This window comes from Eulemur rufifrons, chromosome 2 (assembly GCF_041146395.1).
Source record: "Eulemur rufifrons isolate Redbay chromosome 2, OSU_ERuf_1, whole genome shotgun sequence".
NCBI lineage: Eukaryota > Metazoa > Chordata > Mammalia > Primates > Lemuridae > Eulemur > Eulemur rufifrons.
In genome coordinates this window covers 7,896,051-7,915,662 of record NC_090984.1, presented here as the reverse complement: position 1 = coordinate 7,915,662, position 19,612 = coordinate 7,896,051, and the positions used below count along the sequence as shown (strand labels likewise).

The following is a 19,612-nucleotide window of genomic DNA, read 5'->3' as shown; positions in this document are numbered from 1 at the left end:
CCCCAGGGAATCCGGGGTGGTATGTATTCTGACATTTCACTTGGGCTGTCTTGTGTTTGCTAGCCTGGGGACAGACAGTTTAACTCCAAGCATTTGTAGGTAGTGTTTTTCTGGAGGGGGAAGGTAAGACTTTTAGTTAGAAATGGCAAAATCAGGGCACAATGTTACTGTTCCCCACCTCCTGACCAGAGCAGACATAAGGATCAATTATGGTATATTTTTTGTCTTAATGAGCCTGAGCTGCTCATACCCTTTCCCAAGAGACTCCAGACAGCCACCATCAAACAACTGAAGTTAGCGTGTAAGATGAAACTAGCCCCATCGAGACCTCTTGCCAAATGCGCTGTTCTTCCTGCAGGTGAATTACGCCTCCTGGAGGATGGAGGAATCAAATCAATCAATGGCCACAGATTTTATTCTCATGGGACTCTTCAGCCACACAGGGCCACACTTGGTCCTGTTTTCCCTGGTGGCTGCCACATTCACCACAGGCCTTCTGGGCAACACCGTCCTGCTCTTCTTGATCAGCACAGAATCCAAGCTCCACACACCCATGTACTTCCTGCTCAGTCAGCTCTCTCTGTTGGACATTGGGTTTCTACTGATCACCATCCCCAAGATGGCAGCCGACTTCCTGCAGGGAGGGGGCTCCATCTCATTCGGGGGGTGTGCAGCTCAGATGTTCTTCCTGATGGTGATGGGCATCTCTGAAATTGTCCTGCTGTCCCTCATGTCCTATGACCGCTACGTTGCCGTGTGCCACCCCCTGCATTATCCCATGCTCATGCAACATCAAGTCTGCCTGCTCATGGTGGGCACTTCCTGGTTCTCAGGTGTGCTCGTGGCCTCCATCCAGACGTCCATCACCCTGCACTTTCCATACTGTGCCTCACGCAATGTGGACCACTTCTTCTGTGAGGTGCCCGCCCTCCTCAAGCTCTCCTGTGCTGACACATCTGCCTACGAGTTGGCGCTGTCCGTCTCAGCGGTGCTGATTTTGCTACTGCCCATGTCGCTCATCGCAATCTCCTATGGCCATGTGTTGGCAGCTGTTCTTCACATGCACTCAGCAGAGGCCCGACACAAAGCCTTCACCACGTGCTCCTCACACATCGCCGTGGTGGGACTCTTTTACGCGGCTGCCCTGTTCATGTACATGGTGCCAGGCACCTACCACAGCCCACAGCAGGACAACGTGGTCTCTCTCTTCTACAGTCTCATCACCCCTACACTGAACCCCCTCATCTACAGCCTGAGGAACAGAGAGGTTCAGGTGGCTTTGGTCAAGGTCCTTGGCAGAGGTGGCTTCTGGTCAAAGAGATGACCTCTTTGCTGGTAAATTCTTTCAATTACATGAGAAAGAAATAATGCCAATCCCATACAAATTCTTAAAGAGAAGATAGAAACACTTACGCATTTTATAAAACCAGAAAAACCCTGATATCGAAACCCAACAAGGACTTTATAAGAAGATAAAATTAGAGATCAGTATTCCTCATGAACATAGCTGTAAAAAAAATCCTGCAGAAAATAGTAGTGAAATATCCCATCATATATAAAAAAGATCATCATGACCAAGTGAGGTTTACTTCAAGAGTACAAGTTGGATTTGCTATTTGCTATTTGAAAATCTATCAGTATAATGCAGCATATTGACAGAATAAAAGAAAAAAGCAAGAGGTTATCTCAATAGATACTGGAAAATCATTTGACAACATTCAATATGCAGTAATCTTAAAATAAGAAAAGCTCAACAAACTATACGTAGAAGGAAAATTCTTCAATATAATAAATAGTACATACAAAAAAACATACATCTAACATCAAACATAATAGTGAAAGACTGAATTCTTTCCCCTTTATGACTGGGAAAAAGGCAAGAATGTCTGCTCTCATCATTTTTATTTAACATTTCACTGGAGGTTCTAACCATCAGATAAGAAAAAGAAACAGAGTCATAAAGATTTCTTCAAACTGTCTTCTTGCAGGCAACCTGGTTGTATACATAGAAACTCAAAAATCTACAAACTACTAGAACCAATAAATGAATATAGCAAATGTAGGGGGCAAGTTTAGCCTATTAAAAATCAATTATATTCCCATGTGTTATCAGCAAATAATTGGCATATGACATTTTTAAAGCAATAATATTTATAATAGCATCAAAAACCATAAAATAGGCCGGGCGCGGTGGCTCACGCCTGTAATCCTAGCACTCTGGGAGGCCGAGGCGGGTGGATTGCTCAAGGTCAGGAGTTAGAGACCAGCCTGAGCGAGACCCCGTCTCTACTAAAAATAGAAAGACATTATATGGACACCTAAAAATCTATATAGAAAAAATTAGCCGGGCATAGTGGCGCATGCCTGTAGTCCCAGCTACTCGGGAGGCTGAGGCAGTAGGATCGCTTAAGCCCAGGAGTTTGAGGTTGCTGTGAGCTAAGCTGACGCCACGGCACTCACTCCAGCCTGGGCAACAAAGTGAGACTCTGTCTCAACAAAAAAAAAAAAAAAAAAAAAAAAAAACCATAAAATAACTAGAAATAAATGTAATAAATGTGTGCAAGACTTTTACATTGAAAAATACAAAATTTTTTAAAATAATTTTTTTAAATACATGAGGAGATATACCATGTTCATGAATAAGACTCAAAATGATTACAATGTTTATTCTTCCAACATTAATCTATAAATCTGTATATTAATCCTAATATAAATACTCACAAGATTTTCATAGAAACTCACAGCCTGAATCTAAAATCTATATAGAAATTACAAGTGTGACCTTGAATAAGTTGACAATTGTGAGGAAAAAAAGAGCAAAGTTAAAGGACTCGCTACCTAATTTCACAACAAAATAGAGTCCAGAGATAGCCTCACACGTATTTAGTCAATTGGTTCTCTACAAAGACTCTGCAGTCAAGGGGAAAGGTGAATCTATTCAACAAAGTGTGCTGAAGCAACTGGATACTCTCAAAGAAAAAAAAATTAACCGTGACCTACCTCAGACCATACACAAACATTGAGCTGAGATGGATCATAAACTTGAAGGTAAAATCTAACACTTTAAAGTTTTTAGAAGAAAACATAAGACCATGGAGTAGGCAAGAAAATGTTTAGCAGGGCACAAAACACACTAACCCTAAAACAGTTCATAAATGAGACTTCATCATAATTAAAAACTTTGCTTATCAAAAGATACCGTTTAAAAAATAAAAGGCAAACACAGACTGGGAGAAATATTTTTGATAATATATCTAACAAAGAATTTATTCATGGCCAGGCACAGTGGCTCAAGCCTGTAATCCTAGCACTCTGGGAGGCTGAGGCAGGAGGATCACTTATGGTCAGGAGTTCCAGACCAGCCTGAGCAAGAGTGAGACCCCGTCTTTACCAGAAATAGAAAAAAATTAGTTGGGCATGGTGGAGTGCACCCATAGTCCCAGCTACTTGGGAGGCTGAGGCAGGAGGATCTCTTGAGCCCAGGAGTTGGAGGCTGCAGTGAGCTATGATGACACCACTGCACTCTAGCCTGGGCAACAGAGTGAGACCCTGTCTCAAAAAATAATAATAATAATTTATATTCATAATGTATAAAGAACTCCCACAAACTTAATTTTTAAAACTCATTTTTAAATGGGCAAGAGACTTGAACAGACACTTCACAAATGAAGAGATGTGAATAGCACATGAAATAAGCCCATGAAAACATGTTTAATATCATTAATCCTCAGGGAAAGGCAAAATCGCATAACAAGGAGACACTTACACAACACACATTTGGGTGGGAAAAATTTAGACAACTGACAATACCAAGTGTTGGTACCAACTGGAATGTTCATAATTTGCTTAGAGGGAGTGTAAAACAATGCAATCGCTTTGGAAAATGGTTTGGTGCTTTCTATTAAAGTTAAACACACATCTCCCTTGTGACTCAACAATTCACCCCCTAAGTTGAGACATAATGCACACATCCACAAAAAAGACTTGTATGAAAATATTCGTAACAGCTTTATTCATAATAGCAAAACAACAGAAGTAACCCAAATGTCCATTTACAGGAGAACAGATAAACAAAATGTAATCTATCTGTACAATACAATGGAATACTATGTGGCAATCACAAGGAATGAGATACTGACACATAAAACAACGTGCATGAATTTCAAAAGCATTATATTGCATGAAGAAGCCCAACAGAAAAAAATACACAATAATTCCATTTATTGAAGTTTAAGAAAAGACAAAAACAAATGGATCTATGGCGATAGAAATTCAGTGGTTGCCCTGGGAAGGGTAGAATGGGATTGGGACAGAAAGGGGCAAAAGGGACATTTCTGGAGTGATGGGAACACTCTCTATCTTGGTTTAGTGATGTTGAAATCGCTGTTTGTTGATTTGGGTGAATATTCTCTGTCGTGATTTGGGTGACAATAACATAAGTAATTACATTTGTCTAATCTCAAGAAGCAAGGGTCCCCAACCTATGGTGAGTGGTATAATTATTTCATTATATATTGCAATGTAATAATAATAGAAATTACAATGTAACAAAATTATAGTGTAATAATAATAGAAATACAATGTAATAATGATAGAAATGAAGTGCACAGTAAATGTAATGCACTTGAATCATCCCGAAACCATCCCCCCACCCCCACCCCAGTCTGCGGAAAAATTGTCTTCCGTGAAAGCGGTCCCTGGTGCCAAAAAGGTTGGGGACCACTGTTTTACTATATATAAATTATACCTCAATTTTTAAAAAATTTAAAGGCTGGAGGAAATGACAGTGGGGACTGCAGGTGCAAGACGGGGAGACATAAAGAGAGAGCATATGTCTTGGGGGGGCTCTGTGTTCGGAGCTACACAGGATGGAGTAACTTTGAGGCCAGAACCGGGGGGTGGATCCCATCACAGAGAGCTCTTTCTGCTGCTGCGCTGCCATATCCACACACTGACAGTGCGGTCAGTGACAGACCGAGTATATGACGGTGGTCCCATACGATTATAACACCATATGTTAACTGTACCTTTTCTATGTTTGGATAAGTTTAGATACACAAATACTTACCATTGTGTTCCAATTGCCCATGGGGTTTTTTAATGAATAAGGCTGTAATGAACATTTTCCATGCATTATTTCTCTTGGTAGAAACGGATCTTGCTATGTTGCTCAGGCTGGTCTTGAACTCCCGGCCTCAAGCCATCCTCCCACCTGGGCCTAAAGTGCTGGGATTACAGGCGTGAGCCACTGCACCTGGTGCCTATGTATTCAGTACAGTAACATGCTGTTCAGGTTTGTACCGTAGGAACAATAGGCTACACTAGACAGCCTAGGTGTGTAGTAGGCTATACCATCTAGATTGGTGTAAGTGGACTCTAGGATGTTTGCACAATGACAAAAATCACCTGATGACACATGTCTCAGAAGGTATCCCTGTCACTAAGTGACACATGTCCATGGCTGTATATGAATTCATTCCTCAACAGTAGGTTGATTGCAACTCTTTTGTGGCATATATTCCAAACCAATCACCAGGAGGCACTAGCATGTCAAAGTCAAATGGGTCGTTTCGGAAAATTCTCCAGGGGCATCATATTTTGCTGCTCAGAGTCTGGACAGGCCCAGCTATTTCTTTCCAAATATCAAAACCGGGCAGTGCCCTCCCTGCCCCTGCTTCGTCTCAGGAGACTCTGAAATTACTGGAGATCTGGGTAGAGAAAGAAAGAGAGAGAGAGAAAGGAAGGAAGGAGGGAAGGAAGGAAGAAAGAAAGAGAAAGACGGAAGGAAAGAAGGAAAGAGAAAGAAAGAAAGAAAGAAAAAGAAAGAGAGAAAGGGAGGAAGGGAGGAAGGATGGAAGGAAGGAAGGAGAAGAAAGAAAAAGAAAACAAAAAGAGAAAGAACAAAGAGTTTGGCTGCAAAATACAAAAGGAAAACCACAAAAACAGAAATCAATAAACGTTTAAAGAAACGACTGCCAAATGGAATGTCACATTAACTCCATTCCTTGTTGGCATTAGCATTTATAAAAACACCATTACAGCCCGCACAAATGACCCAAATGTTCTTCAACAGGTGAATGGTTAAACAGACTCTAATACATCCATGCAATGGCTACCACCCTGGATCAGTTTCCTAGGGCTGCCGAGTGCCACAGACTGGGTGGCTTAAGACAACAGAGATCTATTTTCTCACAGTTCTGGAGTCTAAAAGTCCGAGACCGAGGTGTCAGCAGGGTTGGTTCCTTCTAATGGCCATAAGGGAAGAACGTGTTCCCGGATTCTCTCCGTGGCTTGTGGATGGCCGACTCCACCCTGTGTCTCTATTTCGTCTTCCCTCTGTGCATGTCTGTGTCCAAATTGCCTCATCTTATAAGGACACCAGTCATATACATTCGGGTGCATCTTCATGACCTCATTTTAACTTAATTACCTCTATAAAGACCCTATCCTTAGGGCTTCAACGTATAAATTTGGGGTGGGAGGGGAGGACACAATTCAGCTCATAGCATACCCAACGATAAAAAAAAAAACAAAAAAAAAAACCCATAACATATCCAAAATGACTTGGATGGGTCTCAAGGGCATTTTGTTGAGTGCAAAAAAAATTAAAAGTTAGTCACAAAAGGTAGTATACTGTATGACTCCATTTCTGTGATGCCTTCAAAATATCTAAAATTATAGAGACAGAGAACAGGTTAGTGGTTTCAAGGAGGAGGGGGCGGATAAGTGTCCTAACAGGAGGGATTCTTGCAGTCCGGAAACAGTTCTGTCGCTTGATTGTGGTGACGGCTACCCGAATCTACACGTAATAAAATCACATAGAACTGTATACACACGTTGTACCAGTGTGAATTTCTGGGGATCTGATACTGTACTGTGGTTATGTAAGATGTAGCTATTGAGTAAACAGATTCTATTGGGTATCTAGGATTCTATGTCCTATTTTAAGAACTTGTCATGTGTTTATATTTATTTCAAAATTAAAAAGTTTTTTTAAAAAACCTTGCTTTGGTAATCCTCTAAGTATCCAGCTAAGGGTTACATAAACTCATGGTAGCAAAATAATTTCAAGAGGAAAATTATAAAGATCTTTTCCTTTTTTATAGAAAAAGTGTATACACACACGTAAATTTAATGTAAAACTACATTTTAATTTCTCTCTTAGGAAGTGGCATGTCTAGCAGAGTACAGAGATGGGTTGAGCTACCCAGGTTTAACCAAACGAACCCTCACATAATGGACAAGTAGTTTCAAGAAAGTTCCTTGAAAGGTACCGACAGAATGAAATTCATTTTAACAATGCAAGCACCGTGCCTGTGAAAATGACTAAGGAAGGACCCTTTGCTGGGCACAATGTGATGGGAAAATAATCTATCAGCTGATTTGGCAGATTACATTCTCCAAGGATGTCCATACCAGTATATCTATCTCCCACCTGCATAATCTTCTTACAATCTGATGTTGACATTTCTCCATTGAGAAGTAGGGTTGAAGTTCCCTCCCCTTAAATCGGGTGCTGGGGGGAGGCTGTGTCTGTGACAGAGTGGCATTATGTGACTTCCAAGGCTGTAATTAAAGGTGATACAGCTTCCACCTGGTCCTAGCTCTTGGAAGCCAGCAGCCATGTTGTGAGGAAGCCCAGCAGTCACCTGGAGGCGCCATCTGCAGGTGTTCCAGCCCAGCCCCAGCTGAGGTCCACCCGACAGCCAGAGTACATTTCGCCTCCAATGGATCCCAGCGCCTAGCCATCGAGTGGAAGAGATGCGCTGACCTCGCCAAGTCCTGTTCAAATTGAAATTCATAAGCAAAATTAATGTTGTTTTTATCTACTAACTTTTGAGGTTACTTGTCACACAGCAATTGATAACTGAAACAGCTGGGGTAGATGTCAGCCCTCCAAAACTCAAAAACGTCAAGAGGACAGATTTGTGTGCATTGATGTTAACCTTGATATGTGCCTTGAGGTATAAGCTAAGAATGCTATGAAGCCTCCCATAATTAAAAATCCATGTAAATTGTATTTATTTCACTCTTGCCTTTTATAAATTAATATTCACAGGTTATATTTATGTAAAATATCACATATTAGGCAAAATGCTGTACATTAGGTAAAATATTATATATTATCTCTGTAGTGCCTGTACATAATTTAAAAATAAGCATGAGTATATGGTACCAATGCTTTTAATTATAAAAGTGCTATGTAAAAAAGTGCGGAGGCCACTGTCTAGGTATGTGAGCCATGGTGGGATTTGGAGCAATAGAGGAGCACCAAGGACTTGCCACCAATGACCCAGGAATGCCAAGGAATTCTGAGATTTCTAAGGTCCTTGTAGAAGGTTCTCCCTAAAGTAAGTGCCCCAAAGACCGGGGTCTCTCACCACCCCAGGCTCAGCAGAAATGGAGGAAAATGAAAAAGGACACAGTGAGTGTGGCTCTCTTTCCCCAAGTGGCCACAGCGAACTGTGGTTCCATTTGGTGCAGACAATTATGTGGCATCTGGCTCCCTAATAAGGGACTCAGGGGCTCAGCTCAGGGTGCAGGGATGGGGGTAGGAGCACTGTCAGCCCCCCCCCCAGGGACCTGCCCCCCATGGGCAAAGCCCTGACCCCATCCCCCACATAATCCAGCTCTCCACTGGACAGATACCCCCAAAGCCAGAAGGCACAGATGGATGGGCCATCGTGGGCAATAAGGCTGACAACATCGCTCACCTTCCAGGTAAATGGGGAGAGAGGTAGAACAGGTGAAAACAGAAAGAGAAAGCAGGCGTTCTGGAGTCAGCCAGACCTGCTGTGTGACCATCGACAAGTAACTTTGCCTCTCTGGGCATTGGATAGTTAGTCTACATGTTACATAAATGAGACCATAAACATCTCACATGTGTCATAATAGATCTTATGTCGCAATGTATTTAACAATGGGCTTTGGAACCAAACGGACTGGGTGACTTCACCTCCTGGAGCTGCCGTGTCCTCCCCTAAAGAACAGAGTAACAGTAGCTACCTCAGGGAATGAGAAAAATAGCATGCAGAAAATCACTCAGTGAGTGCTCAGCACTGTGAACTGTCTACAGCAGGGAAATGGGGAGCTGCCGAAGGGGCCCCGCATGGGAGAGGCAGGTCGGGTTACTTTGCAGATTGCCGGGGTGGTGGGGAGTTAGAGGAGGCGTTCAGGTGACCAGTGAGGGGCAGATGGGCAGTCCAGGAGGGAGAGGATGCAAACCGTGTGAGGGCTCTAGGAAGGGGTGCAGAGGACAGGAAGGAGGTCAGATCAGGAGGGTGGTGATGGACTGGCCCTGTGTGTGAGGAAGAGGCAAGAGGGGTGGACAACACCTGGTGTCTGGTTTGAGGCAGTGAAGGTGGCGGGGAAGATTATCAGGGAGGCTGAAAGTCCTGAAGGGTGTCCACCGGGAGAAGCCCAGGAGGGTAACCTCAGCCCAAGCAGTGTGGATAGAATCCAGAAATACTGGCCTGTCCTAGTTCATTCTGGCTGCTGTAACAAAACACCATAGACTGCGTGGCTTATAAACAACAAGCATTATATCTCACAGTGCTGGAGGCTGGGAAGTCAAAGATCAAGACACCAGAAGACTCTGTGTCTGGTGAAGACAGGCTTTCTGGTCTGGACATGGCACTTTATAGCCATGTCTCCACATGGTGGAAGGGGCAAAGCACCTCTCTGGGGTCTCTTTTATAAGATTTCTAAGGCCCTTGTAGAAGGTTCTCCCTAAAGTAAGTGCCCCAAAGACCAGGGTCTCTCACCACCCCTGGCTCAGCAGAAATGGAGGAAAATGAAAAAGGACACAGTGAGTGTGGCTCTCTTTCCCCAAGGGCACTAATTACACTTATGAGGGCTCCGCCCTCATGACCTAATTATCTCCCAAAGGCTCCACATCTTAATGCCATCACATTGTGGACTTGGGTCAACGCATCAATTTTGAAGGGGACACACAAACATGCAGCCACAACATGGATGGTGGATCCACTTCATTTGTTCACACATTCTTCCTTGAGAATGGAGGACAGGAACCATGTCAAGCATGTGTGTAAGGGTGTGTGTGGGTGAGAGAGAAACAGAGAGAGAGAGAGAAAGAAACAGAGACAGAGACTGAGAGACACAGAGATAGAGAGACAGAGAGAGAAATAGAGAGAAAAGCATTTAGACTTCAGGCATTCAAAAATTGTTCGGTATCTTTTTTATTATTATTATGCAATGTCCACAGAGATTGTTCAAAATTGCCAATGCTGACTATGTCACAAGTCACCATCGCAGGGTGTTGGGAAGAGTTTTTAATTCACAATAACCATCCCTTATATGAACCTCATTGGTTATGATACTACCGCTGTGCAGACCTTGTTCAGTATCTTGATTGTGGTGATGATTTCCCGGGTCACACATATGCTGGAGCTCATTGAAATTCTGCATTGAAATATATACCAATTATTGAATGTGAGTTACACCCCAGCAAAGCAGTAATAAAGGTCAAAAGGGAAAATGTTCAAGTATCATTAATAATATTAATATCATTTATAAGGTAGGTCTTAAGGAGAATCAGTAACCTCCTGTGAGGCAACTGCCTTAAGTAAAGTTGTTGCAAAGTCTTCAAACCAGGTAAGACTAATCTCATCATTTAGGAAAAGAGTGGTTGGGTTTGGTTTGTTTTTTGCTAGAAAGCAAAACGTGGGGGGCAGGGGTTGGGGGTTCAAAGTTCTCATTTTTCATATATATCCACCCAAATATTCCCATTCTAATTTTCATAATCCAACTCCTCACCAATCAACACTCTAATTTTTATATAAAGAACCTTGCAAGGCCGTGAGTTTGACTTAAACATGATTACGCTGCAAATCACAGAATCAGATTCCAGGTCTGTTTTTCAGCTACCTCAGCTGTTAGCTGCAAAAAGTGAGAGCATCTTTTAAAGCTGTCTTGGAAGAGCTCTGATTCTCTGACCATGATTTCAGCCACGGATTTAAAGCCCCGAGCTCGCCATTTTCCTTCTGTAAACTCTCCAGTGCAGCTTAAAAAAACAGCCATCTCATCCCGCAGCACCCGCCGTCGTGGTTCTCGCCTTAACAGTCCACTGTCGCGGCCGCTGCTCTTCCAGGGCAGGCGACTCCAGGTAGCAACGAAGGTAATTGTTCTGCTGATGCCCCAGTGGACTCACAGTAGCCCACTTGCCACTGGCCACTTGCAGACAAGTTCAAACAAAAAACAAAACCAATCCCAAAGTCATAATCTATTTGAGAGTCCATTTCCTAGGGCCACTGCTAGTACCAAATACCGTATCAGGCTAGTTTCATTCAGGAAAATAGAAACCACTCTAGGTATTTCCAACAGAAAAGCATTTAATAAAAGCAATTAGGTTGGAAGGTCAGGAAATTGGTGAAAGGTCAGGATGAGCAAAAAAAAAAAAAAAAATTGAGGGGAGATGGTATTACCCAGATATCACCAGCTGCAGAAACCACAGCCATTTCTGCAAGAAACGGCATCGGTTTGTCCCCATGCTGCTGTGCAAATTCTGATTCCTTGCTGGTGGCTGCCCCTGCGGGAGCCTGCGTTCTTCAGCACACACTTTTCTGTCCTTGCATTGCCACGTCAGGGCCTGTGTAAGATTCTGCCGTTCCCTGCCACCGCCACGCAGCTGTCAGAGCCGCAGACATCTCCGTTCCGTCACTCCTCATCTCCTGCTGATGCTACTGTGAGAGCCTCCGGCACTATCACAGTCACCTACCTCTTCAACCGTCCTCCCACCTTCCGATTCTACGTGAGGCCCTCATATCAGCAGAAAGTAAGCGGAAACCAGTCGGCTGCTGAGATGACCAACGCGCAGAAACGCAGTGAAATGTGAGGACATGTCTCCCCTCGTGCCCTGGGAGGCGCCACGTCCTCCGTAGCCCTGACACACTGCAGCCCGCACCCTCTGCCCAGGACAGCGCCTGGCCAGACAGGCTTTCCTGGCTCTTCCTCAGGGACCTCTCTTCATCCCAGGGTGTCTCAAAAGCCATCTGAGCATAAGATGTCCGGGTCCAGAAAGAAGGCGGCGGACAGCATCACATGCCTCCTGAAGTTCCGCACCAAGAAGGACACGACACCACTTCTGTGGTTCCTGTGACACTGTCCAACTTGAATCTAAGCACGAGGAAACATCTGGTAAACCCACGCCGAGAGGCATTCCGCACGAAAACGGGCCTGGATTTTTCAAACGTGTCAGTGTCAAAATGGTGCGAACTAGGTCAGGCGCAGTGGCTCAGCCTGCAACCCCAGCACTTTGGGAGGCTGAGGTGGAAGGATGGCTTGAGGCCAGGAGTTCGAGGCTGCAGTGAGCTATGATCGCAACACTGCACTCCAGCCTGGGCGACAGAGCGAGACTCAGTCTCTAAAAAAAAAATGAAGAGGAAAGAAAGAAACCGAATTTCAAAAATGGAGAGGGGACTGCAGGGCAAAGGCAGATGGGGGGCAGGGAATGTTGTGTCGGGGCGAAGCACACCTCCGAGCTGGAGTTCGGGTTTCCTGGAGCCGGGATAACTAGGAGGGAAGAGTGAGGAGCCGGCAGCCCAGCGGGGGCTGCGCGTGGATTTTCTGCGCCCCCACGTGGGCGCGGGTCCTGCACCCTCCCAGGGCGCGCTTCCCAACCGCGACGCTGGGAGGCGCTGGTACATCGCGAGCCCCGCGACGGTCATGCCACGGACGCCGCGCAGTCACCCTTTTTCCTCCTGCAGACCCAGAGACCCGCAACCGCGCCCCTGGGTTTCCCAGAAGTCTCCGAAAACATTCGAGGCCCGGAAGAAAAAAATTAAAAAGCCACACAGTTGCATGTTCCAAAACATAAGAGCAAGGCAGCAAAATCAAAAGCAACAAACGTTTGCACGAAATGTCTACTTCGCTTAACGTGGTGTCGCCTGGATTGATCGCTGGCTTTAGCATTGCCCTAAAATGCCATTGTCCTGGAAAGCTATTTGTGGGCGAGGTGTGCTCTGTTTGCAAGAATCCCTGTGGATGAACAATAAGCTAATGTGTTTTGCACGGCGCCTTAATAATTTCAAAAGCAAAAATATAACTTTTTTTCTACTTTTTTTAACAAAGGAAGAAATACATTTAATGTGAGCATCTTTTAATACGTTTGATGTGAGACAGGACAGGACCTCCAAGAGTGCAGGAACCCAGCCTTCTGCCTTTGCATACGCTGTTCCTTGGCCCTCAGTCACCCTTCCCTTCCTCCCCATTTTGGCCAACTCACCTCCCATTCACCCTTCCTATGTCAGCTCAGCGTCACCTCCTCAGGGAAGCCTTCCCTGGCCCCAAGTAAGGGCCCCATTACCCGCTGTCTTAACAACACATGCTCCCCTGGCTCTCTTCACATTGTAACCACAAACTTATTATTTATGCCCTTATTGGACTTCTGTCTCTCTTCTCCATTCAACTGCAGGACAGATGAGGGGCGAGACACTGTCTGTCTTCACCTGACCTGGGGCTTGGAACATCGTAAGTACTCAGTGACAATTGAATGAATGAATGAATGAATGAACACAGTGCATAAATATTAATAAGCATGATAAACTTGTGCCTATAGGGACAACCTATGGTATCCCCAACCTATGGTGAGTTGTATAATTGTTTCACTATATATTACAACGTAACGATAATAGAAATAAAATGCACAATACATGGAATGCGCTTGAGTCATCCCGAAACCATCCCCCTTTCCCCAGTCCGTGGAAAAATTGTCTTCCACGAAAACAGTTCCTGGTGCCAAATAGGTTGGGGACCTTTGCTGTAAGGGCTTTCCCATTCAACTCAAAATTCATATGATCTCAGTGCAACAAGATGAATACTAGCTCACAAAGTCATCTGCCAAACACACTCATTCGTTTCAGCAACAGCCTCTCTCCTCCTGCCGGCCTTCAGTGCCAGCCCTGTGCTGAGCTGTGATGAGGCAGCAGAGAAAGCTTAGCCCAGGCCATGCCCTCGCCAAGCTGCAGTCTGGGGGTAGGAGCACAGAGCCTGACACAAACATCCCCAGCCCATGTGTTTAGGGACAGGCCACAGTGAGCACTCCAGGAACGGGGAGTAGTGAAGGGAATATGTCCTGTAGAAACAGCTTGGGCTTGGCATGGAGAGCAGAGTATGAGGAATGGTTAGGAAGCATTAGGGGATTCCAGGCAGATAGACTACAGATGCAAGGGCTCTGAGCTTTGAGACAGGGAAGTTTTAGGATAGAGTAGGGGATGAGAAATGGCCACAGAGGAAATTAGTAAGGTCAACTGGAGCCAGCTTGTGAGAGACCCGGATGCAGAGCAACAGAATAGAGCCAGCATCAGCTGTTGTCAAAGTGGGGCAGGCAAGATGTTCCAATGAGAAGCAGACGGGGCTGTTAGGAACAGTGGAGCAGGTTGTGCACTGCACTAACTTCATGGGGTGCCATCCACACAGATGGCAATGAGAGCAAGCACATGTGCACACAGACACAAGGGAATGATTCCACATAGTGGTTGCTATAGACTGAATGTTTACTGTCTGTGCAAAATTCATACCTTCAAACATAATCCCCAATGTGACAGTATTTGGAGATGGGGCCTTTGAGAGATGATTGGGTCATGAGTGGGATTAGTGCTCTTATTTTAAAAAACACCCCAAAGAGAGCTGCCTCACTCCTGTCTATCACAGTGAGATGACAGCCATCTGTGAACTGGGAAGCAGGCTCTCTCATCAGACACCAATTCTGCTGGCACCTTGATCTTGGACTTCCCAGCCTCCAGAACCGTGAGAAATATGTTTCTGTTGTTTATACACCACTCAATCTGTGATATTTTGTTATAGCAGCCTGAACAGACTAAGGCAGTGGCCCTGCATGCAAGGAGATAACTGAAGAATTTTGTTTACATTCATTTTTATCTTCCAAACATTTTTTTTTTTTTTTTAGACAGAGTCTCACTCTGTTGCCCAGGCTAGAGTGCCGTGGTGTCAGCCTAGCTCACAGCAACCTCAAACTCCTGGGCTCAAGCGATCCTCCTGCCTCAACCTCCCGAGTAGCTGGGACTACAGGCATGCGCCACCATGCCCAGCTAATTTTTTCTATATATTTTTAGTTGGCCAGCTAATTTCTTTCTATTTTTAGTAGAGACGGGGTCTCGCTTTTGCTCAGGCTGGTATGGAACTCCTGACCTCAAGTGACCCACCCATCTCGGCCTCTCAGAGTGCTAGGATTACAGGCATGAGCCACCGCGCCCGGCCCAAACATTTTAAAATACAGTAAAATTATAAAAATGGGAAAAGACTTCAACACTTGAACCGTTCACCAATGAGGATATACGATGACCAGGAAGCACGCGGAAAGATGTTCAACGTCATTAGCCCTTAGGAAAATGCAAATGAAAGCCATGATAAGATACCACTTACCATGACAGCAACCAAAATCTTCACACTTTACTAGCGGAAATGCAAAATGGGATGGCCACTCTGGAAAATGGCGTGGCAGTTTCTTACGGAGTTCCTCTTACACGTAGCGTACGGCCCCGCAATCCCATCTCTGGGCATTTCTGCACATGCAGATATGAAAATGTATGCACATGAATATTCATAGCAGCTTTATTCATAATATGCAAAAGCTGGAAACAACCCAAATGTCCTTTAACTGCCGAGTGTATAAACAAACTGTGGTCCCATCCATGCAATAGGACACTACTCGGCAACAAAAAGACACAAACTATTGATACATGTAACAACCTGGATACATCTCAAGTCAATTATGCTGAGAAAAAGAATCCAATCTCAAAAGGTTAGATGCTATGTAATATTGTTTGCATAACTCTCTTGAAACGACACAATTATAGGGATTGTTTGTCGGATTAGAGTTGCCAGGGGTGTGACGCGCCTATGAAAGGACAGCGTGAGAGGGTTTGTCAGGGGTGCTGGAACAGTCTGTGTCCTGACTGTGGTGGTGGCTACATGAGTCGATGCAAGTAGTGAAATTTCACAGAGCCATGCAAAACGACAAAGCACACAAAAAACTGGCGATCTCTGGGGTGGGGGGAGGAATAGGGGGGTTGGTGTTTAACAGGGACAGAGTTTGTTTTATGTGATTTAAAAAAAAGTTCTGGAAATGGATGGTGGTGATGGTTGCACAGCAACGTGGATGTATCTAATACCCTGAACTGCAGTCTTAAAAATGGTTAAGATGGTAAATTGTACGTTGTATGTCTCTTGCCACAAGAAAAAATATTGATGAATTCGGAATAAGATCTTTAGTTAATATTACTGTACCAATGTCAACATCCTATTTTTGATAATATTCTGGGGCTACATAAGATGTTAATATTGGGGAAAATTGGGTGAGGGGTACACAGGATCTCTGTGTATTATGTTTGCAACCTATATGTGGTTCTAAAATTCTTTCAAAATAAAAAGGCTTTTAAAAATGAAAAGAAAATGTACCTTAATAATAGTTTATATTCCACCGTATTGACTCAGCTTTCAGCCTACATTGATGTGCATAATGCAGTTTCCATATGCCGAGATGATTAGAGTTACAGGTTGTGTTATCCATTTTTCTTTGTTTCGTTTTTGAGACAGGGTCTCATTATGTTGCCCAGGCTGGTTTCAACCTCTTGGGCTCAAGTGATCCTCCTGCCTCACCCTCCCAAGCGGCTGGGATTGCAGGTGTGCACCAGCTCATCCGGCTACATTTTTATCCCAACCAATCATCAAAATTGAACTTGTGAGGCAGGCGGGGGGGCGCAGCTTAAGCCTGTAACCCCAGCACTTTGAGAGGCCAAGGCAGGAGAATTGCTTGAGGACAGAGCTCAAGACCAGCCTGGTCAACATAGCTAGACTCCATCTCTACAAAAAATAAAAATAATTAGCTGGGCACAGTGGCTTACCTGTAGTCCCAGCTACTCAGGAGGCTGAGGCAGGAGGATCGCTTGAGCCCAGGAATTCGAGGCTGCAGTGAGCTAAGATTGCGCCACTGCACTCCAGCCCGGGCAATGTTGGCAAGGATGTGGAGAAATTGGAACACTTGTGCATTGCTGGTGGGAATGTAAAATGGTGAAATCACTGCGCTAAACAATTTGGCAGTTCCTTAAAAAGTGAAGCATAGAACTGCCGCACGACCCAGCAATTCCACTCCTAGGGATACAACCAAAGAACTGAAAACAGGGCCTCAGACAGATATTTGCACACCGATGTTCACTGCAGCACTATTCTTAATTACCAAAAGTTAGAAACAACCCAAATGTCCATCCATAGATGAATGAATAAACAAAATGTAGTATATCCACACAAGTGAAAATTATTCAGCCATATAAAGAAATAAAATTCTGATCCATGCTACCTGCTACAAAAAAAACCTTAAAAATATGTCCAGTGAAAGAAGCCAGACACGAAAGGTCACATATTGTACAATTTGAGATGTGAAATGTCCAGAACAGGCAAATCCATAGAGACAGGAAGCAGATCGGTGGCTGCCAGGGGCTGGGGGAGGCGAGTGGGGAGTGACTGCCGATGGGGACGGGGTGTCCTTTTGGGAGGATGAAAATGTTTTGGAACCAGATAGAGGTGGTGGTTGCACAACCACGCCAGTGTATTAAACAATACCAGTAAATTGTTGACTTTAAAATAGTTAATTTTATGTAATAAGGTGAATCTCACCTCGATTTAAAAATAAGAGTTAAGAGGTCATTATTCTCAGCAGTGGAGAGCCACGCACTTACCCCAATGGTGGGCCGGTCTGGCAGAGGTGGGACAATTCCCAGTGAGGCCCCCCCAGGGGTGGCTGCAGCCGCCTCCTCCCCAAAGAGGTAGGCACAGCAGGGACAGGGCTTGGAGGGACAATTAGCAGGTGCCCTAATAAGACACAAGGGACTGAGCCCGATGTCTGAGGACAGAGGGATAAATTGTGTTCTGCCGGATCCTCACGTCCCCTCCCATGGGGCTGAGGACCTGCCCCTACGTCTCACACAGCCCAGCAGGACCCTTCCCCAAGAAGAGCTGGCTCACCTCCGCAGCCAGAGCAACACCTCCCACAGGTGAGCGGAGAGAGACAGAGGGAGGGAGGTGCCAGGCAGGGAACTTCAAGCAGGGAACGGTGGAGTCTCCAGCCAAGCCTGCTGTGTGACCTTGGGGAAATGAGTTTGCCTCTCTGAGCCTCAGTTAACTTCTCTGTCAAATGAAAACAAAATGAAATGGGAAGCCCCTCTAGGAGGTTGCAGCTTCTACATCCTGCATGGCAGAGTTTGAACAGCTTAGGAACAAGAGAGATTGGGAGATAGTGGATAATTTTTCTCTCCTATCTTCCTCATCCTATAAATAGAGGTAAGAGTCTTTGTCTTAGAGGGTTAAGTAAGAGGAAGGCATGATGAATTCCTAGTCATGGTACCTGGTGCACGGGAAGAGTGTAATAAATGTTAGTTATTAGTAGCAGGGTAATAGGGAGCCAGCACAGGATTTTAAGCAAAGAAGGGGCAGGTCATCTGGCCCGGGTGGTGGCCATCGTGGAGGGCGAACTAGGAAAGCAAGGCTGGAGCCAGAAAGACCAGTCAAGAGGCAGGTTTGAGAGTCTAGGAGTGACAAGATGGGAATCTGGAGGGGTGCTGGGAAGGAGAGAGGGGACCAGGTAAAATCGTCAGGAGGCAGTGAGTGGGCCAGGAGGGGACCCGGCTGCTGCCTGCATCTCTGCCTGGGTAAGAGACGACTGGGTGGTCAGCTAATCTGGGGTACAGAGAAAGGACCAGAATTTGGATAGACGTTGAGCTGGGTTTGACACCGAGTCTGCAGGGGCCTGAACAAGCCCACCAAGGGAAGAGGGACACCCAGCAGGTGTCTGGACCCTCGGGATGGGAGCCCAAAGGACGCACTGACCTTGACCAGGGAACGGTGATGGAATCTGTAATTCACTTATGCAGCCCATCCAGCTCTCTCCTAGTAGGTCCTGGAGGGTGGGAACCACACTGCGCATGTGTGCGCAATATTTCAAAAATTCCAAAAGCACAGGTAATAATTCCAGCTGGAACACACCTTGCGTTCATCACCCAATTTAAGAAGTAAAAACATCGCAGAGAAAACTGACGTCCTATGTCCAACTCATCACTTCCATGTACTTCTCTCCCCCCACCCCATTTAGTGTTTCCCATTCCCATGCACGTTTTACCTTTACAACATGGATGTATTCATGAACAATGTATCCAATTGTGTTGTGTGTCTGTAAACTTTATATAAGTGACATTATTCTGTGCACATCCTTCTAGAATTAGTTTACTTCTCTCTCAGTATTATGTTTTTGAGATTCATCCAAGTCAGTGCAAGTATTATAGTTCCATCTTTCTTCCATTTCTATGACTATGGAAATATCCACCAAGCAGGAAGGTCATATTCGATGCACGCACCCTACTGTGCATAGACATTTCTCCTTTCCAATCATTCTTGAATGTGCCTCCCCGTGCAGCTCGAAGAGAATTCCTCTTTGTTGGAACCGCAGGGTTGTAGGACGTGCATGAACTTCAACTTTATTAGATGTTGCCAAATTGCTCTCTGAAGTGTTTGTGCCAACCAGGAGGCCACCCTGATGTGTGTGAGCGCTCCTGCTGCTCCCTGGCCAGGCCAGCGCTTGGTG

The 19,612-nt window shown here is 45.0% G+C and overlaps 1 protein-coding gene and 1 non-coding gene across 2 annotated transcripts; one reads left to right on the top strand and one right to left on the bottom strand.

The window, feature by feature from the left end:
• The first annotated feature begins 379 nt into the window (after positions 1 to 379).
• LOC138393028 (olfactory receptor 2Z1-like) lies at positions 380 to 1,324 on the top strand. Its single transcript, XM_069484046.1, has one exon. The coding sequence runs from the start codon at positions 380 to 382 to the stop codon at positions 1,322 to 1,324; it is 945 nt and encodes a 314-aa protein (XP_069340147.1).
• An 8,893-nt stretch (positions 1,325 to 10,217) lies between these two features.
• On the bottom strand, positions 10,218 to 10,357 carry LOC138380969 (U4 spliceosomal RNA). Its single transcript, XR_011232931.1, has one exon. It is a non-coding gene; the product is annotated as a U4 spliceosomal RNA (small nuclear RNA).
• Positions 10,358 to 19,612: the final 9,255 nt, after the last annotated feature.

Bases quoted from the DNA above. Each gene is read 5' to 3' on its own strand.
- LOC138393028 (XM_069484046.1), top strand. From the start codon at position 380: ATGGAGGAATCAAATCAATCAATGGCCACAGATTTTATTCTCATGGGA.